This window comes from Bubalus kerabau, chromosome 10 (assembly GCF_029407905.1).
Source record: "Bubalus kerabau isolate K-KA32 ecotype Philippines breed swamp buffalo chromosome 10, PCC_UOA_SB_1v2, whole genome shotgun sequence".
Classification (NCBI taxonomy): Eukaryota; Metazoa; Chordata; class Mammalia; order Artiodactyla; family Bovidae; genus Bubalus; species Bubalus kerabau.
The window spans coordinates 28,408,109-28,434,514 of NC_073633.1; the positions used below are offsets into that span (position 1 = coordinate 28,408,109).

At 43.1% G+C, this 26,406-nt stretch overlaps 4 gene segments (V, D, J or C); all 4 read right to left on the bottom strand.

Annotated features, from left to right (window-relative positions):
• Nucleotides 1-403: 403 nt before the first annotated feature.
• Nucleotides 404-1,067, bottom strand: LOC129621966 (T cell receptor alpha variable 18-like). The segment is given in 2 exon segments: nucleotides 404-837; nucleotides 968-1,067. Coding segments are annotated over 2 exon segments (534 nt in total).
• A 5,149-nt stretch (nucleotides 1,068-6,216) lies between these two features.
• LOC129620453 (T cell receptor alpha variable 18-like) lies at nucleotides 6,217-7,901 on the bottom strand. The segment is given in 2 exon segments: nucleotides 6,217-7,590; nucleotides 7,721-7,901. Coding segments are annotated over 2 exon segments (519 nt in total).
• A 4,169-nt stretch (nucleotides 7,902-12,070) lies between these two features.
• Nucleotides 12,071-13,593, bottom strand: LOC129620454 (T cell receptor alpha variable 18-like). The segment is given in 2 exon segments: nucleotides 12,071-13,415; nucleotides 13,548-13,593. Coding segments are annotated over 2 exon segments (480 nt in total).
• An 11,235-nt stretch (nucleotides 13,594-24,828) lies between these two features.
• On the bottom strand, nucleotides 24,829-25,441 carry LOC129620455 (T cell receptor alpha variable 18-like). The segment is given in 2 exon segments: nucleotides 24,829-25,262; nucleotides 25,396-25,441. Coding segments are annotated over 2 exon segments (480 nt in total).
• Between the last annotated feature and the right edge of the window lie 965 nt (nucleotides 25,442-26,406).

Sequence of the window (26,406 nt, forward strand, 5' to 3'; positions counted from 1 at the left end):
TGTCATTGAACAGAGTTAATGTCACTTCCAGGAATTCTATGCCATCTGGAGAAATGTGACTGGGCTCAAAACAGGCATTTCTGGAGAAGGCCTTTTAGACTCCTCTTTTCACTATTCCTCCCAGAGTCCTCTCTGTAGACCAATCCAAGAAGTGCAGGGTTCTTAGCACTGAGCTTCAGAGCTGGAAGTACTTTGAAAATGTCTCTGGCATAAAAAAGGGGCTTCCCAGGTGGCTCAGTGGTAAAGAATCTGCCTGCCAAACAGGAGATGTGGGTACCATTCCTGGGTCAGGATAATTCCCAGGAGAAAGAAATGGCAACCCACTCCAGTCTTCTTGCCTGGGAAATCCCATGGACAGAAGAGCCCACTACAGCCATAGGGTAGTAAAAGAGTCGGATGTGACTTAGTACATAAACAACAACACAGCTAGCATAAAGCACCTAAGACAGAAACAACCACCCCCCTGCAGGGCTGCCCACAGCCAGAGCCCCATCTGCACTCGGGGTTTGTGCTCAGCTGCCCCGCAGCCCTCTCTCACTGTGTCACACAGAGCACAGTAGTACACAGCCGAGTCTGATGCTTGCACTGCCTGTTTCTGCAGGTGGAAGGAGCTGTCACGCTTAACAAGAGTGGCCTGGAAACCTTTACTCTTTGGGTTCTGGTCTGACATTGAGCCCTTTAGGAGGAATTGAGGAGCTTTGTTGAGATGCTGGATGTACCAGAAAAGAAAGGGAGCAGAATCAGCAGTCTGGTAAACGCAGTTCAGGGTCATGAGAGCCCCCTCTGAGACAGTCACTGGGCCCTCTGTCTGGTTCACTGAGTCACCATTGGTCCCTCCTGGAAGAGAATCACTTTGTTATTGTAGAAATGTACAGGAGGAGTTTTCAGTCAGAGAAGAAAAATAAAACTTTCCCACAATTATAAGAAAGAGAAAAATCATTAACATTTAGAATAAAATGTTACTTACTGAATATTAAGATGATCAGAAGAACTGAGTGAGTGGCAGAATGTATGTTCGCAAAAGAAAACGATCCTTGTTCCCTGGAATACACAAATCTAGTCTCCATCTGAATATTACAGAAGCTCCTCGCTCAGAAACTGAGAGCCCCTTTCTGTACTGCAGCAATATTCTGTCTTGTGGCTACAAGCAGGCAAGTGAAACCAGCTCCTGAATACAATGAGGAAACGTATCTGAAGGAAGCCCCGCCCTCTGGTGGTGATCGTGAAAATTGCACCACAGGGTTGTCTGACCTATTCCTCCTGATAATAGCTTGTAGGGGTACATACAGGAGAATGGGACAGGACCCTAAGAAGAGAGTCCTAAACATAAGCGTGCTGAGGGAAATATTCTATTATTCATTCCATAATTTTTTGCATGGTACAGGTATCTCTAGCTTCGCCAGAAGCCCCAGTTACAATTTCTAGATGGAATAGTCAGAGGTTTCTTCTTTGCTTGTGTCTCTGATTCCCATGGGTAAGAGAAGGATCCCTCTGTGTGGAAAGTGCTTCCTCCTCAACCCAAGTCATTTCTCTGAAGTAGTTATATTCATGTTGACTCTGTCAACATGCCGTGGAGAAAATTTTTTGTAAGACAGGTGTCGAATAATGTGCAGTTAAGTGATAAGGTTATTATCCTGATTTATCGTGGAATGACATATTTGTAAAACATAACAAAAATAAAATACATGACTTCTTTTTCACTGATAATGGTAGAGTTGATCTTCCAATTGGAAAACTATTTTTGGACCTTGAACATCAGGTAGCACAGAGAAAAGGAAAACAGATGAGATGAGCACTAACATTATCCAGCTTACTTCATGGAGGCAGCTTCCAGGCACCAGTGCATGAGGGATTTGCCAAAAATAATGCAGCTGTCTCATTGTGGGATTGAGACAGGATAGGAAAAGAGAGATCCTGAAATACCTAAAAACTGTGGACCTCTGTACCAGAGAGGAGGAATGTTGACCAAGAAAGAAAGAGAGTTAAGTGCAAGGCAGGACTTGGAGGGGAGAGTTGGGGGGGGGGGTCGGATTGGAGCATCCTTGGATGACAGCAACCTTACCCCTTTAGTCTCATGAGAGACAGGTGACCTTACTTAGGTAACCTGGTTCTTCAAATGTCTTTTTACCTCTTGTCACATTCTTGCTTTAATTCAACTAAGTATTTTTTTTTTTAGAATATCAAGTTTAGATGGTTAGTATATTAGCTGGGCACTCTTCATTCCTGAGGCTCGTGTGTGGCATCGATTTGTCTTCTGTTTGTTTGTTTGTTTTCTTAGGGATTCAGGGATCTCAGTGGAAAGAACTGTCGGCTCAGTGTCTGTCAGCCTGTTTGTCTAGTTTCTTGTACAATTATTTGTGCCAGTGAAGCGAACCCAGCAGAAGATTTAATGGGGTCATTTCATAGCTTGTTCTTTTCTCTAGGATAGGGTTTATTTTACGCAAAGTCCGACTATATTATGGTAAGAATTGCTGGCATTGTTCTTTGCTCACATAAACCATTTTAAGGCATGGGAACGTGTGGCTGCAGACAGCTGTGAGGTTGCCTTACACGGGCGCTCAGAGCAGCGTTGTCAATCCAGTAAAAATGGCTGTGACTAAGTCAGTTGAACTCAAGAACAGTCTTCTTCAAATGTGCCTTTTTCACCTACAGAGATTTTCTCACTAGTTAAAATGAATTTTGTTAGTTCTTACCAAAACTGGGATCGTTTTTAATGCACATGCTTGCTGAGCTGTTCTTTTTGTTTGTTTTTTGTCTGCTCCAGGTCTTAGTTTAGGCTTGTGGGATCTAGTTCCCTGACTAGGGATCGAACCTGGGCCTGCTGCAATGTGAGTGCAGAGTCCTACTCACTGAACCAACCCTCCCCCTAAAATTAGAATCTTGAGTTGAAGTTATCATGCTGGCAGAACTCTCTGGCTCATCAGATCACCTAGATTCTCTTAAACTCTTGTGCATTTTCAGGAATCCCTAGCTTCCAGCATTCATCCTGGAAATTTACAGGGTTGTCTGCAATGTGGAAACCAAAATCAGATACAATTCCTATCTCAAATTGCTTTCAGTTGATTGAGGAGCATGTGGGTATATATATATATATATATATATATATATATATATATATATACACACACACACACACACACACTACTTCCCTGGTTGCTCAGATGGTAAAGCGTCTGCCTACAAGGTGGGAGACCTGGGTTCAATCCCTGGGTTGGGAAGATCTCCTGGAGAAGGAAATGGCAACCCACTCCAGTATCCTTGCCTGAAAAATCCCATGGAAGGAGGAGCCTGGTAGGTTACAGTCCATGGGGTCACAAAGAGTTGGACATGACTGAGTGACTTATAACTTTATGCCCTATCTTTACTCCCACTAGCCTGGACCCCAATATGTGAAATGAGGGATCAGACTGGAAGTAGAGAGCTGATGCAGTTACCACCGGGGGAATAAAACCTGCTAGAATGCTTTATTTCCCTACCGTTAAGATTTATTTTTGTTCCTTCATCTCCCTCTCCATTTCTGTGGCCTCTTTATTAAGCTGTTGAGCCCCCAGTGCTCAGGTGGCCAGCACCCAGTGTGCAGGACTCTAGGATGTCAGGGAGGAAGGCAGTGCTTACCTTCAGGTGGGTGTCCAGATTCACCCTAAGTGATGATGCTGACTATATCTGCCAAGACCATAAAACTGCTATAACTATTAAACTCTGCATTTAAGTAGTTGTGTCTATAAATTGGGTTTCCCCAGTAGCTCAGCAGTAAAGAATCTGCCTGCCAATTGAGGAGATGAGGGTTCGATCCCTGGGTCAGGAAGATCCCCTGGAGGAGAAAACAGCAACCCACTCCAGTATTCTTGCCTGTAAAATTCCACAGACAGAAGAGCCTGGCAGGCTACAGTCCACAGGATTGCAAAGAGTCGGATGCCACTTAGCAACTGAGTACCAGACACAATACACACATGCCTATAAATTATGAAATGACAATGATTCCGTATCCTGGCCACATCTCACAGACTGCCCAGCAGTAAACATTCATATCTTCCCACCTGCTGTGCCCACTACTGTCCTTCCAGAAAGTCTGCTCCCGGAAGGTGCAGGCAGGAGTTCAGCCTCAAAAGATGAGGGGACACTCTGTGCAATGGGCACGATTGTAGCAGAGACACAGAGAGTGACCAAAGTGGCTCCGCATTCCCGCTCATGAGCAGAGGAGTGTGGAGATGTTCCTGCTTGGTGAGTGGGTGGTAATTTCTCCTAGTCTCTTGAGCAGGTGAAAAGCCCACTCCACTGCCAAGATAGCTTATTGTAAGAGTACATAAATACTTCTCTGACGTGTCTGAAACATGACTGACTGATGAATTAATTTTCCCTGCTTTTGCTGTTGTTCAGTCCCTAGATCATGTCTGACTCTTTATGACCCCAGGAACTGCAGCATGTCAGGCTTCCCTGTCCATCACCAACTTCTGGAGCTTGCTCAAACTCATGTCCATTGAGTCAGTGATGCCATCCAGCCATCTGATCCTCTGTCACCTTCTTCTCCTCTTGCCCTCAATCTTTCCCATCATCAATGTCTTCTCCAGTGAATCAGTTCTTCACAATCAGGTGGCCAAAGAATTGGAGCTTCAGTTTCAGTATTCTAGCAGGTTTTATGACGCTGGTGGTAACTGCATCAAAATTCCAGATTCAAGATTGCCGCTTCGCCTTCTTTATGATCCAACTCTCACATCCATACATGATTACTGGGTAAACCATAGCTCTGACTACAGGGACCTTTGCCGGTAAAGTAATGTCTCTGCTTTTTAACACACTGTCTAGGTTTGTCACGTCTTTTCTTCCAAGGATCAAGCGTCTTTTAATTTCATGGCTGCAGTCACCATCTGCAGTGAATTTGGAACCTAAGAAAAAATCTGTCATTGTTTCCACTTTTTCCCCCATCTATTTGCCATAAAGTGATGGGACCAGATGCCATAATCTGTTTTTAAATGTTGAGTTTTAATTCAGCTTTTTCATTCTCCTCTTTCACCCTTCACCTAGTTCTCTTCGCTTTCTGCCATTAGAGTGATACCATCTGCATATTTGAGACTGTTAATATTTCTCCTGGCAAACTTGATTCCAGCTTCTGAATCATCCAGCCCAGCATTTCTCATGGTGTACTCTGCATATAAGTTAAATAAGCAGGGTGACAATATACAGCCTTGAAGTACTCTTTTTCCAAATTTGAACCAGACCATTGTTCCATCTTCCTCTTGAGATATCTGTATGCAGGTCAGGAAGCAACAGTTAGAACTGGACATGGAACAACAGACTGGTTCCAAATAGGAAAAGGAGTACGTCAAGGCTGTCTATTGTCACCCAGTTTATTTAACTTCTATGCAGAGTACATCATGAGAAACGCTGGACTGGAAGAAACACAAGCTGGAATTAAGATTTCCAGGAGAAATATTAATACCCTCAGATATGCAGATGACACCACCCTTATGGCAGAAAGTGAAGAGGAACTAAAAAGCCTCTTGATGAAAGTGAAAGTGGAGAGTGAAAAAGTTGGCTTAAAGCTCAACATTCAGAAAACAAAAATCATGGCATCTGGTCCCATCACTTCATGGGAAATAGATGGGGAAACAGTGGAAACTGTGTCAGACTTTATTTTTTTGGGCTCCAAAATCACTGCAGATGGTGATTGCAGCCATGAAATTAAAAGACGCTTACTCCTTGGAAGGAAAGTTATGACCAACCTAGATAGCATATTCAAAAGCAGAGACAGTACTTTGCCAACAAAGGTTCATCTAGTCAAGGTTATGGTTTTTCCTGTGGTCATGTATGGATGTGAGAGTTGAACTGTGAAGAAGGCTGAGCGCCGAAGAACTGATGCTTTTGAACTGTGGTGTTGGAGAAGACTCTTGAGAGTCCCTTGGACTGCAAGGAGATCCAACCAGTCCATTCTGAAGGAGATCATCCCTGGGATTTCTTTGGAAGGAATGATGCTAAAGCTGAAACTCCAGTACTTTGGCCACCTCATGCAAAGAGTTGACTCATTGGAAAAGACTCTGATGCTGGGAGGGATTGGGGGCAGGAGGAGAAGGGGATGACAGAGGATGAGATGGCTGGATGGCATGACTGATTCAATGGACGTGAGTCTGAGTGAACTCCGGGAGTTGGTGATGGACAGGGAGGCCTGGCCTGCTGCAATACATGGGGTCGCAAAGAGTCAGACACGACTGAGCGACTGATCTAATCTGATCTGATTGTTCCATGTACAGTACTAACTCTTGCTTTTTCTCCTGCATACAGGTTTCTTGGGTATTCCCATCTCTTTAAGAATTTTCCACAGTTGGTTGTGATCCACACAATCAAAGCCTTTAGCATAGTCAATGAAGCAGAAGTAGATTTTTTTTTTAATTCCCTTGCTTTTTTCTGTGATCCAGCCCGTGTTGGTAATTTGATCTCTGGTTCCTCTGCCTTTTCTAAACTCGGCTTGTACATCTGAAGTTCTCGGTTCACGTACTGCTGAAGCATAGCTTGAAGGATTTTGAGCATAATCTTGCTAACATGTGAAATGAGTGCAATTGTATGGTAATTTGAACATTCTTTGGCATTCATTTCCATGAGAAGAGGTTATTAGCAAAGAGAATACCCTGTACCCAGTTTGAATACAAACAATACACACAACACCTGCGATATTTACAGAGTGGGCTGCTCTGATCCACAGGGCCCTTGACAGAAGGAATATCTTCTCAGAAACTCTCCTCCTGGAACTTACTTAGGCAGCAGGATTTCTGGAGCAACCAGAAGGGATGGAAAAGTCAAGAAAAGAGAGAATAAAGCTCCAGTCACTGAAGATGGAGTGTCTGCAGGTGAAACTCAGCAGGATACACAATCTTGGCCTGAATTTTAAAAACAAGCGACTAGCTTCCAGGTCACACAGTCATCCATCAACAATGTGCCCTGGAATATTCCTTAACACATTGTGAAATATTTCAGCATATATAATCTGAATTGTCATTGAAGAGTTAATGTCACTTTAAGGGATTCTATCTAGGGGGATGTCGATGGGCTGAAAACAGGCATTTCTGGAGAAAAGTTCTTAGGTTCCTTTTTGCATTGTCCCTCTCCAGATTCCTCTCTGTAGGGCAACTGAAGAATTCCTAGGTCCTTGGCTCTGAGGAGCAGACCTGGAAGTGCTTTGACAATACCTCTAGCATAGCACACTGGAGAGAGAAACAACAACCCATTCCAGGGCTGCCCACATCCAGAGCCCCATCTGCACTCGGGGTTTGTGCTCAGCTCCCCCGCAGCCCTCTCTCACTGTGTCACTCAGAGCACAGTAGTACACAGCCGAGTCTGATGCTTGCACTGCCGGTTTCTGCAGGTGGAAGGAGCTGTCACGCTTAACAAGAGTGGCCTGAAAACCTTCATGCTCTACCTTCTTGTCTGCTGTTAAGCCCTTCAGGAGGAGTTGAGGAGCTTTGTTGAGATGCTGGACGTACCAGAAAACATAGGCAGAAAAATCAGCAGTCTGGTAAGTGCAGTTCAGGGTCATGAGAGCCCCCTCTGAGACAGTCACTGGGCCTTCTGTCTGGTTCACTGAGTCACCATTGGTCCCTCCTGGAAGAGAATCACTTTGTTATGGTAGAAATGTACAGGAGAGGAGTTTTAACTCAGAGAAGAAAAATACAACTTACCCATAATTATGAGACTGAAAAATCATTAACATTTGGAATAAAATGTTACTTACTGAATATTAAGATGATCAGAAGAACTGACCGAGTGACAGAATGCATGTTCGCAAAAGAAAACGATCCTTGTTCCCTGCAATACACCAGTCTAACAAATCTAGTATTCATCTGGATGTTACAGAAGCTCCTCGCTCAGAAACTGAGAGCCCCTTTCTGTACTGCAGCAATATTCTGTCTTGTGGCTACAAGCAGGCAAGTGAAACCAGCTCCTGAATACAATGAGGAACCGCATCTGAAGGAAGCCCCGCCCTCTGGTGGTGATCGTGAAAATTGCACCACAGTGTTGTCTGACCTATTCCTCCTGGTAATAGCTTGTGGGGTACATACAGGAGAATGGGACAGGACCCTAAGAAGAGAGTCCTAAACATAAGCGTGCTGAGGGAAATATTCTATTATTACTTCCATAATTTTTTGCATGGTACAGGTATCTCTAGCTTCACCAGAAGCCCCAGTTACAATTTCTAGATGGAATAGTCAGAGGTTCCTTCCTTGTGTCTGTCTCCAATTCCCATGGGTCAGAGAAGGAGCCCTCTGTGTGGAAAGTGCTTCCTCCTCAACCCAAGTCATTTCTCTGAAGTAGTTATATTCATGTTGACTCTGTCAACATGCTGTGGAGAAAATTTTTTGTAAGGCAGGTGTCAAATAATGTCTAGTTAAGTGATAAGGTTATTATCCTGATTTTTCATGGAATGGCAGATTTGTAAAACAGAATAAAAATAACATACGTGACTTCTTTTGCACTGATATCCGTAGAGTTGATCTTCCAACTGGAAAACTATTTTTGGACCTTGAACATCAGGTAGCACAGAGAAGGAAAACAGATGAGATGAGCACTAACATTATCCAGCTTACTTCATGGAGGCAGCTTCCAGGCACCAGTGCATTAAGGATTTACCCCAAATAGTGCAGCTGTCTCACTGTGGGATTGAGACAGAAGAGGAGAACGGAGATCCTGAACTACCTAAAAATTGTGGACCTCTGTACCAGAGAGGAGGAATGTTGACAAAAAAAGAGAAAGAGAGAGATAAGCTCAGGGCAGGAGTGGGAGGAGGAGTTGGGGGGAGGAGTTGGACCATGCTTGGATGACGGCAACCTTACACCTTTAGCCTCATGAGGGACAGGTGGCCTTACTTCGGTAACCTGGTTCTTGAAACACAATCGCTATCATTTCACTTCTTGTCACATAGTTGTTTTAATTCAACTAAGTATTTTTTAGGATGTCAAGTTTAGATGCTTATATGTTAGCTGGGTACTCTTCATTCCAGAGGCACCTGTACGTGGTGTTCATCTGTCTTCTGTTGGTTTTATTAGGGATTCAGGAATCTCTGTGGAAAGAACTGTTTGCTCAGTCCCTGTCAGCCCATTGGTCTGGTTTCCTGTGCAATTATCTGGGCTAGTGAAGTGAACCCAGAGGAAGATTTAAGCGGTCATTTCATAGCTTGTTTTCTCAAGGGTTGGGCTTGCCTTATGCAAAGTAAGACTGTATTATGGTGAGAAGTCAAAACATTGTTCTTTGCTGACATACACCCTTCTAAGGCATGGCAACGCTGCGGCTGCAGGCAGCTGGGAGGTGGCCTGACACGGGCTCTCAGGCAGTGCTGTCAACCCAGGAACAATGCTGTGACTCTTAGTTGAATTAAGTCGGATTTGTTTATTTTGTTTTTATTTCCAATACTCTAGGAGGTGGATCAAAGAGGATCGTGCTGTGATGTACGTCAAAGAGTGTACTGCCTATGTTTTCCTCTAAGAGTTTCATGGATTCTGGCCTTCATTTAAGTTGTTAATCCATTTTGAGTTTCTTTTCTGTATGGAGTTGGGAAGGGTTCTAGTGTCATCCTTTTACCTGTAGCTTCCAATGATCTTCCAATTAAAAATAAATGTTTCTAAATGGCAATGACCAAGTCAGTTGAACATAAGAGCAATCTTCTTCAAAAGATACCTTCTAATGGACATAGAATTTCTCAACAGTCAAAATGACCTGTTTTTCTAAAATTAGGGTATTTTTTTAATGCATGACTGTTTGCTGAGCTGTTCTGTTTTTTTTTTTTGTTGTTGTTGTTTTTGGCTGTGCTGGGTCTTAATTTCGGCTTGTGAGATCTAGTTCCCTGATCAAGATCAAACTCAGGCCCCCAGCATTGGGAGCGCAGAGTCCTATCCCCTGGACCAAAGTTCCCCCTGAAATTAGGGTCTTGAGTCAAGTTCTCATGCTGGCAGGACTCTTGCTCAGCGGATCACCGAGGTTCCCTTAAGCTGTTGTGCATGTTCAGGAATCCCTAGGCTCCAGCATTCATTCTGGAAACTTACAGAGTTGTCTACAACATGGAAACCTAAACCAGATATGATTCCTATCTTAAACTGCTTTCAGTTGACTGAGGAGCAGGTTAAGGAAAAAAAAAAAATCCTCTGCCCTGTCTGTAGTCCCACTAGCCTGGACCCAGAGATGTGGAATGAGGGATCACACCGGAAGGAGAGAGCTGACACAGTTATATCCAGGGGAATAAAACCTGCTTGGATACTTTCCTTTCACTGTTCAGATTTCGTTTTGTTTTTTCATCTCCCTCTCCCTTCCTATGCCCTGTTTATCAAGATGTTGAAGCCCCAGTGCTCAGGTGTTCAACACCCATTGTGCAGGACTCTAGGTTGTTTGGAGGAAATCTGTGTTTACCTTCAGGTGGGTGTTCAGACATCCCTCCTGTTAAATAAGGATTGGGACTACATCCTCCAGGAATATTAAAACCATTATAACTATTAAATTCTGCATTTTTATAGTTGTGCCTATAAATTTTTAAATAACAATGATTCAGTGTTTATGCCACATCTGCTAGACTGCCCAGCAATAAAACATATATCTCTTTTCTCATTCTGTGTCCCCCCACTGCCCTTACAGAACGTCTGGTCCCGAATTTGTAGACAAGAGTTCAGCCTGCAGAGATGCAGAGGGTAAACTCTGTGCAATGGGCCCAATTGTAGCAGAGATGCAGAGCACTGACCCAAGTGGCTCCACATTCCTGCTCAGGAGCAGAGGAGTGGGGAGATGTTCCTGCTTTGGGAGGGGGTGATACTTTCTCCTAGTTTCGGAACAGGTGAAAAACTCAGTCCACTCCAATGGCAGTCTGCAGTCATGTCCGACTCTTTGCGACCCCATGAATCGCAGCACACCAGGCCTCCGTGTCCATCACCATCCTCCGGAGTTCACTGAAACTCACGTCCATCGAGTCAGTGATGCCATCCAGTCATCTCATCCTCTGTCGTCCCCTTCTTCTCCTGCCCCCAATCCCTCCCAGCATCAGAGACTTTTCCAATGAGTCAACTCTTAGCATGAGTTGGCAAAAGAATGGAGTTTCAGCTTTACCATCATTCCTCCCAAAGAAATCCCAGGGCTGACCTCCCTCAGAATGGACTGGTTGGATCTCTTTGCAGTCCAAGGGACTCTCAAGAGTCTTCTCCAACACCACAGTTCAAAAGCATCAATTCTTTGGCACTCAGCCTTCTTCACAGTCCAACTCTCACATCCATATATGACCACAGGAAAAACCATAGCCTTGACTAGATGAACCTTTGTTGGCTCTTTGTGATGTCTTTTAATTTCATGGCTGCAGTCACCATCAGCAGTGATTTTGGAGCCCCCCAAAAATAAAGTCTGACACTGTTTCCACTGTTTCCCCATCTATTTCCCATGAAGTGATGGGACCAGATGCTATGATCTTCGTTTTCTGAATGTTGAGTTTTAAGCCAACTTTTTCATTCTCCTCTTTCACCTTCATCAAGAGGCTTTTTGGTTCCTCTTCACTTTCTGCCATAAGGATGGTGTCATCTACCATGAAGCAAATTCAGCTTATATTTCAGGATCCCATAGTGTCCTGAGCCCAAGAAACTTGATTCTGCAATTGCATTTTCTTTTTCTTAAGAAGAGCCTCTGAAATCACAGAAGGCTCAGGCTCTGCAAAACCATCATCTGTACCTGTCAGTCCCACAGAATCACCCAAGAGGGATAAAGGACGGTGAGGTTCAGAGACCTCCAGAATGCCAGGATAAGTTTCTCTCGGTGAGTTTCATTCATTGCAAGTTACAGTGAGAGGCACACATTTCTCTGTTTTCTGCTCCTCTGATGTGGGAACATTGTGAATATGTCAAGAATTTAGAATCCCTCTTTTCACTAACAGACTGAGTGTTTCCTTGGTCACTGAATTTGACACATTTCAAAAGGATCAGAGGCCTCAGTACAGTGATGAAGATAATACGTCAGGTTACATGGTCATGTTTATGTCCAGAATTTCTTTTTTTTTTTTTTTCATTTTACTTTTTTTTTTTTATTTTATTTTATTTTTAAATTTTACATAATTGTATTAGTTTTGCCAAATATCAAAATGAATCCGCCACAGGTATACATGTATACCTGTGGCAGAATTTCTCACAGCACAGATCCTCAAGACCAGAATCGCGATCATGACCTAGCATTCTGTAAAGAGCTGCCATGATGACAAGATGAGGGTGGAGCTGTGTCACCAACATAGAAGCAAGACACCTCATGCACAAAATGTTCACTGACTAGACTGCTCTGACCCCCAGGGTCCTTGACAGAAGGAATATCTTCTCAGGAAACCATCTTCATGGGACTCACAGCAGCAGCATTTCTTGAGCAACCATAAGAGTTGGAAAAGTCAAGGGAAGAGAGTGTAAAGGTCCCAGACACTAAAGACAGACTGTCTGCAGGTGAAACTCAGCAAGACACAAAATTGTGGTCTGAATTATAAAAATCAGACAGTAGCTTTAAGGTCATACGTTCATCCATGAATGAGGTGCCCTGGAAGTTTTCATCAACAGGTTGTGACATATTTCAGCATATATCAACTGAACTGTCATTGAACAGAGTTAATGTCACTTCCAGGAATTCTATGCCATCTGGAGAAATGTGACTGGGCTCAAAACAGGCATTTCTGGAGAAGGCCTTTTAGATTCCTGTCTTCACTGTCCCTCCCAGATTCCTCTCTGTAGACCAATCCAAGAATTGCAGGATTCTTGGCACTCAGCTTCAGAGCTGGAAGTACTTTGAAAATGTCTCTGGCATAAAACAGGGGCTTCCCCGGTGGCTCAGTGGTAAAGAATCTGCCTGCCAAACAGGAGACACGGGTACCATTCCTGGGTCAGGATAATTCCCAAGAGAAAGAAATGGCAACCCACTCCAGTCTTCTTGCCTGGGAAATCCCATGGACAGAAGAGCCCACTACAGTCATAGGGTAGTAAAAGAGTCGGACGTGACTTAGTACATAAACAACAACACAGCTAGCATAAAACACCTAAGACAGAAACAACAACCCCCCTGCAGGGCTGTCCACAGCCAGAGCCCCATCTGCACTCGGGGTTTGTGCTCAGCTCCCCCGCAGCCCTCTCTCACTGTGTCACTCAGAGCACAGTAGTACACAGCCGAGTCTGATGCTTGCACTGCCGGTTTCTGCAGGTGGAAGGAGCTGTCACGCTTAACAAGAGTGGCCTGAAAACCTTCATGCTCTACCTTCTGGTCTGCTGTTAAGCCCTTCAGGAGGAGTTGAGGAGCTTTGTTGAGATGCTGGACATACCAGTAAAGATAGGGAGCCGAACTAGCAGTCTGGTAAATGCAGTTCAGGGTCATGAGAGCCCCCTCTGAGACAGTCACTGGGCCTTCTGTCTGGTTCACTGAGTCACCATTGGTCCCTCCTGGAAGAGAATCACTTTGTTATTGTAGAAATGTACAGGAGGAGAGTTTTCAGTCAGAGAAGAAAAATAAAACTTGCCCACAATTATAAGAAAGTGAAAAATAATTAACATTTAGAATACAATGTTACTTACTGAATATTAAGATGATCAGAAGAACTGAGTGAGTGGCAGAATGCATGTTCGCAAAAGAAAACGATCCTTGTTCCCTGCAATACACCAGTCTAACAAATCTAGTATTCATCTGGATGTTACAGAAGCTCCTCGCTCAGAAACTGAGAGCCCCTTTCTGTACTGCAGCAATATTCTGTCTTGTGGCTACAAAGCAGGCAAGTGAAACCAGCTCCTGAATACAATGAGGAACCGCATTTGAAGGAAGCCCCGCCCTCTGGTGGTGATCGTGAAAATTGCACCACAGTGTTGTCTGACCTATTCCTCCTGGTAATAGCTTGTGGGGTACATACAGGAGAATGGGACAGGACCCTAAGAAGAGAGTCCTAAACATAAGCGTGCTGAAGGAAATATTCTATTCTTACTTCCATAATTTTTTGCATGGTACAGGTATCTCTAGTTTAGCAAGAAAACCCAGTTAACATTTCTAGATGGAATAGTCAGAGCTTTCTTCCTTGCATGTGTCTCCAAGATTCCCATGGGTCAGAGAAGGATCCCCCTGAATGGAAAGTGCTTCCTCCTAAACCAAAGTCATTTCTGTGAAGTAGTTATATTCATGTTGACTCTGTCAACATGCCGTGGAGAAAATGTTATCTAAGGCAGATGTCAAATAATGTGTAGTTAAGTGATAAGATTATTATCCTGATTTATCATGGAATGACAGCTTTGTAAAACACAATAAAAGTAAAATACATGACTTCTTTTTCACTGATAATGGTAGAGTTGATCTTCCAATTGGAAAACTATTTTTGGACCTTGAACATCAGGTAGCACAGAGATAAGGAAAACAGATGAGATGAGCACTGACATTGCCCAGCTTACTTCATGGAGGCAGCTTCCAGGCACCAGTGCACGAGGGGTTTACCAGTAATAGTGCAGCTGTCTCATTGTGGGATTGAGACAGAATAGGAGAACGGAGATCCTGAACTACCTAAAAATTGTGGACCTCTGTACCAGAGAGGAGGAATGTTGAAAAAAGAGAGAGAGAGAGATAAGCGCAAGGCAGGGGTTGTGGGTGAGAGTTGGGGGGAGTTGGACTATCCTTGGATGACCGCAACCTTACCCCTTTAGCCTCATGAGGGACAGGTGAGCTTAATTAGGGACCTTGGTTCTTGAAACACAATCACTATCCTTTCGCTTCTTGTCACATAGTGGTTTAACTCAACTAAGCATTTTTTTTAGGATGTCACGTTTAGATGCCTAATACGTTAGCCAGGCACTCTTCATTCCAGAGGCTCGTGTGCGTGGGGTTCCTCTGTCTTCTGTTTGTTTGTTTTATTAAGGATTCAGGAATCTCTGTGGAAAGAACTGTTTGCTCCGTGTCTGTCAGCCCATTGGTCTGGTTTCCTGTGCAATTATATGTGCCAGTAAAGTGAACCCAGAAGAAGATTTAACCGGTCATTTCATAGCTTGTTTTCTCTAGGGTTGGGTTTGCCTTATGCAAAGTAAGACTGTATTATGGTGAGAAGTCAAAACATTGCTCTTTGCTGACATACACCATCTAAGGCATGGCGATGCTGCGGCTGCAGGCAGCTGGGAGGTGGCCTGACACGGGCTCTCAGGCAGTGCTGTCAACCCAGGAACAATGCTGTGACTCTTAGTTGAATTAAGTCTGCTTTGTTTATTTTTGTTTTTATTTCCAATACTCTAGGAGGTGGGTCAAAGAGGATCGTGCTGCGATGTATGTCAAAGAGTGTATTGCCTATGTTTTCCTCTAAGAATTTTATGGATTCTGGCCTTAATTTAAGTCGTTAATCCATTTTGAGTTTATTTTGTGTTCGGCGTTGGGAAGGGTTCTAGTATCATCCTTTTACCTGTAGCTTTCCAATTGTCTTCCAATTAGAAATAAACATTTGTAAATGGCAATGACCAAGTCAGTTGAACACAAGAGCAATCTTCTTCAAATGATACCTGTTAATGGACATAGAATTTCTCAACAGTCAAAATGACCTGTTTTGCTAAAATTAGGGTATTTTTTTTAATGCACAGCTGTTTGCTGGGCTGTTCTGTTTGTTTTTGCTTTTGGCTATGCCGGGTCTTAATTTCGGCTTGTGAGATCTAGTTCCCTGATCAAGGATCAAACTCAGGCCCCCGGCATTGGGAGCGCAGAGTCCTATCCCCTGGACCAAAGTTCCCCCTAAAATTAGGGTCTTGAGTCAAGTTCTCATGCTGGCAGGACTCTCTGGCTCAGTGGATCACCAAGGTTCTCTTAAACTGTTGTGCATGTTCAGGAATCCCTAGGCTCCAGCATTCATTCTGGAAACTTACAGAGTTGTCTACAACGTGGAAACCAAAACCAGACATGATTCCTATCTCAAACTTCTTTCAGTTGACTGAGGAGCAGGTTAAAAAAAAAAAAAAAAATCTTCTGCCCTGTCTGTAGTCCCACTAACCTGGACCCAAAGATGTGGAATGAGGGATCAGACTGGAAGTAGAGAGCTGACACAGTTATATCCAGGGGAATAAAACCTGCTTGGATACTTTCCTTTCACTGTTCAGATTTCGTTTTGTTTTTTCATCTCCCTCTCCCTTCCTATGCCCTGTTTATCAAGATGTTGAAGCCCCAGTGCTCAGGTGTTCAACACCCATTGTGCAGGACTCTAGGTTGTTTGGAGGAAATCTGTGTTTACCTTCAGGTGGGTGTTCAGACATCCCTCCTGTTAAATAAGGATGGGGACTACACCCTTCAGGAATATTAAAACCATTATAACTATTAAATTCTGCATTTTTATAGTTGTGCCTATAAATTTTTAAATAACAATGATTCGGTGTTTATGCCACATCTCGTAGACTGCCCAGAAATAAAACATATATCTTTTTTCTCCTTCTGTGTCCCTCACTGTCCTTATAGAAAGTCTGGTCCCGAAGTTGCAGACAAGAGTTTAGCCTGCAGAGATGCAGAGGGTAAACTCTGTGCAATGGGCCCAATTGTAGCAGAGATGCAGAGCACTGACCCAAGTGGCTCCACATTCCTGCTCAGGAGCAGAGGAGTAGGGAGACGTTCCTGCTTTGGGAGGGGGTGATACTTTCTCCTAGTTTCTTGGAGCACATGAAAAACTCACTCCACTCCAATGGCAGTCTGCCTTCAAACTGGGTATAGGATGAGAATATCCGCTTTGCCAGTAATCACATCATCTCAGGGAAAATTAATCCATCAATCAATCATGTTTCAGATATGTTGAAAAAGTGTTTATATAGTCTTAAAATAAAAACAGAAAAAATCTCACCTTAATTTACAGAGATATTGTGTCTCACAAGTTATCCAATAGCAGTATATTTTTCTTAGGTGAAAAATGCCATTTCTTCATTATCCTTTATCTTGACATGTGGAACTTTGCTGAATGTTCATTAACTGTATGCAAGGCTGAAAGCAAATCAGTTTGAAGGCTGCAGTGAATATTGATCATGTCTTAGAGCATTCTTTCATTGATCTGTCAACAAATATGGGAAAATACACCTCAGTTATATAGTCAGGGGAATTAAAGTGGCCCTGCCTGGCGCTGAGAAGGGCACTTTTATGTTGAACATAAGTCACCTGCTCTTCTCTGTCAGGACCGGGGGCTTGTCTGGAGGGGCCGCTGAGAATGGGAACACTGACCACAGGGCTACCAAACCCTGTAGGCGGCATTTCTAGCAGTGCCAACATGGCCCTGGCTTTTCACTGAGCTTTGGTTCCTTTCTTGAAAAATAAGGAGAAACTTTGTGTTATAAAAAAAAAATGACATGAATGAAAATCTAATGTAGGTACTGGAACAAACTCTGCCTTTTATATTAATAATGGTCATCAGTGAGTGAAACTTGCTATATCAAGATGCCATAATATGTACCTGTGCTTAAAATTTTATTTATATAAAACACACAAGCAGGTGTGTTTATATATAATTTCATTTTATAATGATTTTAAACAAACAGAGATATATAAATGGTTTTGATTCTTAAGTCCATGAAGTAGGTTCTATTATTGCCATTTTACATATGAAGAAACTGATGCACAGAGAGGCTAAGGAGTACCTCAAAAATCATGCTGTGATGCAGATGAAAAGTTTGAATCCAGCTAATTTCAATTCATCTTTTTATTAAGGATGATATCAAATGTATACAAAAGTGTTTGGGATGAAAGAACAAAGTCTGGGCCTGTCCTCCCCTCCTGCCTGCATTCCTGTCCCTTTTCCTCCTCCCTCTCCCGTCCAGCGAAGCAGAACAGTGTTCCTGACTATTAAAGGCAGGTGGCTTCCCATGTCACTCTACTCTCTTCCTGTGCCCATGGCTTCTTATTACACTGTGAGCACTGTGAGCAGCACCTTGATAACTTCTACAACATCCAATAGTTCTTTCTTAAGTAAGGGAGGGCGTTAGGAACTCAAAAAGGATAGTGAACTAAGTGGTCCTGTGAGGTGAGTAAAATTTTGGAAAGGACTTCCCTGGTGGCTCAGATGGAAAAAAATATCTGTCTGCAATACAGGAGACCTAGGTTCAGTCCCTGGGTCAGGAAGATCCCCTGGAGGGAAAAATGGCAACCCACTCGAGGAATCCTGCCTGGGGAATGCCATGGACAGAGGGGCCTGGCAGGCTACAGTCCATAGGGTCACAAAGCAACTCACTCACTCAACAGCAGCTTCGTAACTAACCTTTACACTTTACAGACAAGGAAGCAGAAAGTCAAAGCCAACAACTTGCTTAAGGTCACACAGTCTGTGCTGTGACGTCCTTTCTGCCTACTATCCTGTACTGGATACCACTACAGCCCCCTGGAACCTGAGCTCCATCAAAGCAGACATCACATCTGTCTTGCCAACTAATGTTTCCCCAATGCTTACCAGAAAACTAAGAATTAATGAATAAACTATACTGAAATTTCTCACACTGGGATCCATGCTGTGATGATAAAAATCACAGGGAAAAAAACAGGTATATTTCCATGAGATGTTAATTCAGATTTGTTTGCTTTCTGGATCAGCTTCTATATTATGACTAATAATTTAAAATTTTATTTTTGGGCTATTCATGTTGTGAATCGTAAATCTGTATAGGTTTTAAACATAAAATGAGTCTATATCAAAGGCATCATGCAACCAAACATGACTTTGGACCTCTACCCCAGAGGATGTTGTGTTCTTAGATATTTTTATAGAGAAGCTAGAAATCCAGTTTTCAATGTGATATCTGATTTTTAAATAATAACCATAACTACTAGCTTCATATACACAGTCCAAGGTTGCAGCCTCTTTCTCCACCACAGAAATTGCTGACTGGATTTGAGTTACCTTCTGGGTCATGCTGGATCCTGCAGAAAAGAGCCTTTACTTACAACCATGATGATATAGGGGATGAAGTGGCTTAGGACCAAATGCCCCGATTCCATTGCCCATTACCCCTCCCTTTCAAAATGCATCAGGTAACAATGCTCTGCCCTCCCCACAGCCTTGGCACTGAGAGAGGCGCATGAGTCCTGTGTGTGGCCACCCTCACCAAGACAGACAGAGGCTCTGCCTGCCCTCGGCGCACTGGCAACCAGCATATGGGCAGCTCCTCCCTACAGTGACGTGGCCTCTGCTCCATTTCAGATCCAGATCTGAATTCTGCACCCTGTGCTCAAGAGGTCCAGGCAGATCTCCTGGGCTATGTGATGCTTCTGCCGCACGCAGGAAACTGAGTCAGCAGCTGGAGGGCCGTTTGTCTGTGTCATGTCACACGCTTCCTTTATAGGAGGGAAATGCTAGACTTCTGCACATCAGTTTGTCGAATTAGAACACTATCAGACTAGAAATAAACAGTGGTAAAACTGAATCATGTTCAGTTTGTTCTCCTTTGGATCAGATAATCAAAAGTAACACTGGGGTTTCGACTCTAACAGAAAGGCAGAATTTTTCACTTCATCTTTGTTCCTGCCTCCTGTGGAATCTGGGAGAAGGCAGTGGCACCCCACTCCAGTACTCTTGCCTGGAAAATCCCATGCACAGAGGAACCTGGTAGACTGAAGTCCATGGAGTCGGTGAGGGTCAGACATGACTGAGCGACTTCCCTTCCCTTCCCTATGGAATCTGGTAAAAGTTACCTGCAAAATATTTTGTTGTCTATGAACGATTTCATATCTTACCTCTGCGTCACAAAATCTGCCAAGTGTGTGCCATGTTAAATAGCAGCAGGGGGAGAAATACATGTATATGTGATCACAATTTACATGTGTGTAAACAAAAGTAAATTCAGAAAATTTTAGTCAGTGCCTAAATATAAGAACTCCTGTGAGAACTCATATGTGTATTTATGAATCACCCCAGCTCTTCCAAACCACACCCATTAATTGTGCTGGAAATTGGGATGGGAAAACCCTAAAAATACACAAATCTGGAGCCAAAGCATCATCAAAAGCAATAGAAATCCTGTTAGAAATGCCAGCAGAGTTCAATCTCCACTGACGTCTGTTCCCTGCATCACAGTCTTAAAACTCTTTGCCATCTTAAATATTGGGAGTTGTGTCTCACTGCTCTAGACATAGGTCCATGAGAACATGTAGGACCAAGGTCATCAACATTTTAAATGTTATTGTTCTTCATAAGGGCTTTGCCTGGTGGCTCAGCTGGTAAAGAGTCCGCCTGCAATGTGAAAGAACTGGGTTTGATCCCTGGGTTGAGAAGGTCCCCTGGAAAAGGGAATGACTACCCACTCCGGTATTCTGACCTGGAGAATTCTTGATAAATCAATTTGCTTAATGCTAGAGAGGAAGATGGACCAGCATTCTTTTTACCCTCCCTCTCAGCTTCATCAGGTAGCTTTCACTTGAAAACCCTAGAAATTCTTGAAGCCACAAAGCAAACACTAGATTTTAGGCTTTTGTATTGAGAGAAAATTGCCTTTGAAAGTTTCTGCTTTGGCACAAATTACTAATGTGCTTAGAAAAGTCAATGAAACTTCCTCATCATACCCGTATTTGTTGCTGTTTAGTCACTAAGTTGAGCCCGACTCTTTGCAACCCCACGAACTGTAACCCAGCAGGCTCCTCTGTCCATGGGATTTCCAAGGTAAGAATACTGGGGTGGGTTGCTATATCCTTCTCCAGGGAATCTGCTCAACTCAGGGATTGAACTCATCCCGAAGAAGGTCTTCTGCATTGGCAGGCAGATTCTTTACCACTGAACCTCCAGGGAAGCCCAGACCCATATTTACTAATTGTCTAAAAAAAGGATTTGCTTTAATAAGATATACAGTGTAGCAGAACAGAAAATGCTGTGTCTTACAGTCCCAATGAAGACACATATTTGCCACAGAAAGGGGTTTTTTAATTTGAAAGATATAGTCCTCATTGCCATGGCAAAGACCTGTAATATATATCCTCTTTAATATGGCTACTGAGGCTCAGCTATAAGCCCTGAATAAGTAGGTTATTCAATCACAGAGAATCTGAGCAAATTTATGTTCAAAGTCATAAAAGATGATGACTGCAATTTTTTGGCTTCATTATTCAGGAACATATACAGACTCCTGTGATTGCCCATTGAGTAAAGTACACTTTTCATTATTGCATTAACTTATTGTTCATCAAATGAAAACTTCAAAAATTATTAAATTCTAAGAAGGCAATGGTATTTAACAAAAAAGAAACATATTTCATGATGCTTCTATCAATTAGCTTTTAGGAATACTAGTCATGCATCAGAATGATTGACGTCCTACCCAAGCTCTGCTCCTAACTGGTTATGTTACCTTGGTTAAGTCACTAAACATCTCTACACCTCAATTTTGTCATTTGTAAATTGGAAGTCTCCTAGTGTCTACCTGAAGAGGTGGAGAGGGATTTAAAAGCTTAGCCCATTGCCCATAAACCTGTCAATGTCACATATTGAGGACAAACAGAGCTCAGTGAGTGAATAAAAAGATTTGTGAAAGAAATATTATTTTAAGACATGTGTGGTGTCTTAAAGTATACAATCCTAAAGCAGGAGACTCGGTCATGTATACTATATTCTCAACACTTATTCATATCACTGACACACATGAGTATGTGCTCAAAAATTTTCCCGAATGAATGCAAGTATAGCTTGGAATGATTATATCTCATGTAAACATTAAATCATAATTTTAAAGAGCATTTTCTCTTTTTTTTTTTTAAGAGCATTTTCTCTTGTACTTACTCATTTTACATCCTAAGGAAATGTTGGTGCCAAATAAAGCAAAATGAAATGAAACAAATATGAAAACACAAAAAGTCACACCTCTAACTGAAAGTACATTCATTTAGAGCAATAAAGCTCCTGCACATGAGTGCTTATACCAGCATTATTTATAAGAGCTAAAAAGTGGAAATAACCAAAATGTTTCCAAAACAATCATTCTTCAAGTGAAGAATGGATAAGGAGAATAGGTGGTATCACAGAGCAGCCTATTAAGTGACCATAAGGAGTAGTGAAGAACTGATATGGAGACACGCCATGGAGAGATTCTGCTAGATGAAAGAAGACGGTACAAACAGTCATATGCGATCTGATTCTATCTCTAGGAAACGCCCAGAACTGTCAAATCCATAGAGACAGAGAACAGAGGAGTGGATGCCAGTGTCTGGGGGAAACGGGAACGGGAGTGACTGCTAATGGGTACAAAGTTTCTTCCTGGGGTGGTGTTCTGGAATCAGATAGTACTGATGACTGCACAGCTCTGTGAACATGCTAGAAACCACTCGATTGTACAGGTAAAAGCGTGAAGGTGATGATATGTGAATTATCTTTATAAAGCTGTTATTTAAAAAGTGATAGAGCTGAAAATACTCATATTAATTACAGATCAAGTGCTGGGATGGAAAGAGTCCTGGGGGCTTCTAATCTGCCAATATCAGGGCAAAGTAAGATGATTACAATGCTTTGATCTTAAAGAGGAGGGTAAAATTTATGAAGAGGGTTTCAGTTCAGTTCAGTCGCTCAGTCGTGTCTGACTCTTTGCGACCCCATGAATTGCAGCACATCAGGCCTCCCTGTCCATCACCAACCCCCTGAGTTCCCCCAGACTCATGTCCATTGAGTCAGTGATGCCATCCAGCCATCTCATCCTCCGTTGTCCCTCTCTTCCTGCCCCCAATCCCTCCCAGCTTCAGAGTCCTTTCCAATGAGTCAACTGTTCCATGAGGTGGCCAAAGTACTGGAGTTTAAGCTTTAGCATCATTCCTTCCAAAGAAATCCCAGGGCTGATCTCCTTCAGAATGGGCTGGTTGGATTTCCTTGCAGTCCAAGGGATTCTCAAGAGTCTTCTCCAACACCACAGTTCAAAAGCATCAATTCTTTGGCATTCAGCTTTCTTCACAGTCCAACTATCACATCCATACATGACCACTGGAAAAACCATAGCCTTGACTAGACGGACCTTTGTGGCAAAGTAATGTCTCTGCTTTTGAATATGCTATCTAGGTTGGTCATAACTTTCCTTCCAAGGAGTAAGCGTCTTTTAATTTCACTGCAGTCACCATCTGCAGTGATTTTGGAGCCCCGAAAAATAAAGTCTGACATTGTTTCCACTGTTTCCCCATGTATTTCCCATGAAGTGATGGGACCAGATGCCATGATCTTTGTTTTCTGAATATTGAGTTTTAAGCCAACTTTTTCACTCTCCACTTTCACCTTCATCAAGAGGCTTTTTAGTTCCTCTTCACTTTCTGCCCTAAGGGTGGTGTCATCTGCATATCTGAGGTTATTGATATTTCTCACGGCAATCTTGATTCCAGCTTTTGTTTCTTCCAGTCCAGCGTTTCTCGTGGTGTACTCTGCATAGGAGTTACATAAACATGGTGACAATATACAGCCTTGACGAACTCCTTTTCCTATTTGGAACCAGTCTGTTGTTCCATGTCCAGTTCTAAACTGTTGCTTCCTGACCTGCATACAAATTTCTCAAGAGGCAGGTCAGGTGGTCTGGTATTCCCATCTCTTTCAGAGGGTTTTACCATGAAGCAATTCAGCCTGTATTTCAGGATATCTTAGTGTCCTGGGCCCAAGAAACTTGATTCTGCAATTTCATTTTCTTTTTCTAAAGAAGAGCCTCTGAAATCACAGAAGACTCAGGCTTGCAAAACCTTCATCTGTACCTGCCAGTCTTACAGAATCATACAAGAGAGATAAAGCATGGTGAGGTTCAGAGATCTCCAGAATGCCAGGAAGAATTTCTCTCGGTGAGTTTCATTCATTGCAAGTTGCAGTGAGAGCCACTCATTTCTTTGTTTTTTGCTCCTCTGCTGTGGGAACACTGTGAATATGTCAAGAATTTAGAATCCCTGTCAACAAAAGTCCCTCTTTTCACTAACGGACTGAGTGTTTGCTTGGTCACTGAATTTGACCCACTTCAAAAGGATCAGAGGCCTCAATACAGTGATAAAGATAATATGTCAGGTTACGTGGTCATGTTTATGTCCAGAATTTCTCACAGCACAGATCCTCAAGACCAGAATCGGGATCATGACCTAGCATTCTGTAAAGAGCTGCCATGATGACAAGATGAGGGTGGAGCTATCACCAACATATAAGCAAGACACCTCATATGCAAAATGTTCACTGACTAGACTGCTCTGACCCACAGGGCCCTTGACAGAAGGAATATCTTCTCAGGAAACCATCTTCATGGGACTCACAGCAGCAGCATTTCTTGAGCAACCATAGGAGTTGGAAAAGTCAAGGGAAGAGAGTGTAAAGGTCCCAGACACTAAAGACGGAGTGTCTGCAGGTGAAACTCAGCAACACACAAAATGCTGGTCTGAATTATAAAAATCAGACAGTAGCTTCAAGGTCATACGTGCATCCATGAACGAGGTGTCCTGGGAGTTTTCATCAACAGGTTGTGACATATTTCAGCATATATCAACTGAACTCTTATTGAATAGAGTTAATGTCACTTCCAGGAATTCTATGCCATCTGGAGAAATGTGACTGGGCTCAAAACAGGCATTTCTGGAGAAGGCCTTTTAGATTCCTCTCTTCACTGTACCTCCCAGATTCCTCTCTGTAGACCAATCCAAGAATTGCAGTGTTCTTGGCACTGAGCGTCAGAGCTGGAAGTACTTTGACGATGCCTCTGGCATAAAACAGGGGCTTCCCACGTGGCTCAGTTGTAAATAATCTGCCTGCCAAACAGGAGACACGGGTACCATTCCTGGGTTGGGATAATTCCCAAGAGAAAGAAATGGCAACCCACTCCAGTCTTCTTGCCTGGGAAATCCCATGGACAGAAGAGCCCACTACAGTCATAGGGTCGCAAAAGACTTGGACGTGACTTAGTACATAAACAACAACACAGCTAGCATAAAACACTGAAGACAGAAACAGCAACCCCCTTGCAGGGCTGTCCACAGCCAGAGCCCCATCTGCACTCGGGGTTTGTGCTCAGCTGCCCCGCAGCCCTCTCTCACTGTGTCACACAGAGCACAGTAGTACACAGCCGAGTCTGATGCTTGCACTGCCGGTTTCTGCAGGTGGAAGGAGCTGTCACGCTTAACAAGAGTGGCTTGGAAACCTTTACTCTTTGGGTTCTGGTCTGACATCGAGCCCTTCAGGAGGAGTTGAGGAGCTTTGTTGAAATGCTGGATATACCAGAAAAGATAAGGAGCCAAATCAGTAGTCTGGTAAGTGCAGTTCAGGGTCAGGAGAGCCCCCTCTGAGACAGTCACTGGGCCCTCTGTCTGGTTCACTGAGTCACCATTGGTCCCTCCTGGAAGAGAATCACTTTGTTATGGTAGAAATGTACAGGAGAGGAGTTTTCAGCTAGAGACGAAAAATAAAACTTACCTGTAAATCATAGGAAAATGAAAAATCATTAACATTTAGGATAAAATGTTACTTACTGAATATTAAGATGATCAGAAGAACTGAGTGAGTGGCAGAATGCATGTTCGCAAAAGAAAACGATCCTTGTTCCCTGGATTACACAAATCTAATAAATCTAGCCTCCATCTGAATGTTACAGAAGCTCCTCGCTCAGAAACTGAGAGCCCCTTTCTGTACTGCAGCAATATTCTCCCTTGTGGCTACAAAGCAGGCAAGTGAAACCAGCTCCTGAATACAATGGGGAACCGCATCTGAAGGAAGCCCCGCCCTCTGGTGGTGATCGTGAAAATTGCACCACAGTGCTGTCTGGCCTATTCCTCCTGATAATAGCTTGTGGGGTACGTACAGAAGAATGGGACAGGACCCTAAGAAAAGAGTCCTAAATATAAGCGTGTCAGGGAAACTATTATTACTTCCATAATTTTTTTGCATGGTACAGGTATCTCTAGCTTTGCAATAAACCCCAATTACAATTTCTAGATGGAATAGTCAGGGATTTCTTCCTTCCATATGTCTCCAAGATGCCCATGAGTCAGAGAAGAATCCCCTGAACGGAAAGTGCTCCCTCCTCTCCTCAAGTTCTTTACCTGAACTAGCTCTGTTCATCCCCAAGACTCAGTCAACATGTCTGGAGGAAACCTTATCTACGGCAGGTCTCAAATAATGTGTGGTTGAATGATAAGGTTATTATTACATATCCTCCCATCATAAAATAACACATTTGTAAAAATACCCCCCCAAAAAATAAATAAATTACCATTACTTCTTTTTCACAGTTAAAGGTAGAGTTGACCTTACAACTAGAAAACTGGACAAAATATATGAAACAAATTTTGGACCTTGTACATCAGGTAGCACAGAGATAAGGAAGACAGATGAGATGAGCACTATCGTTGCCCAGCGTACTTCATGGGGGCAGCTTCCAGGCACCAGTGCATGAGGGATTTACCAAAACTGTCCCAGTGTGGGATTGAGATGGAACCTAGAAATCTGTGGACCACTGTACAAGAGAGGAGGGATGTGGACAA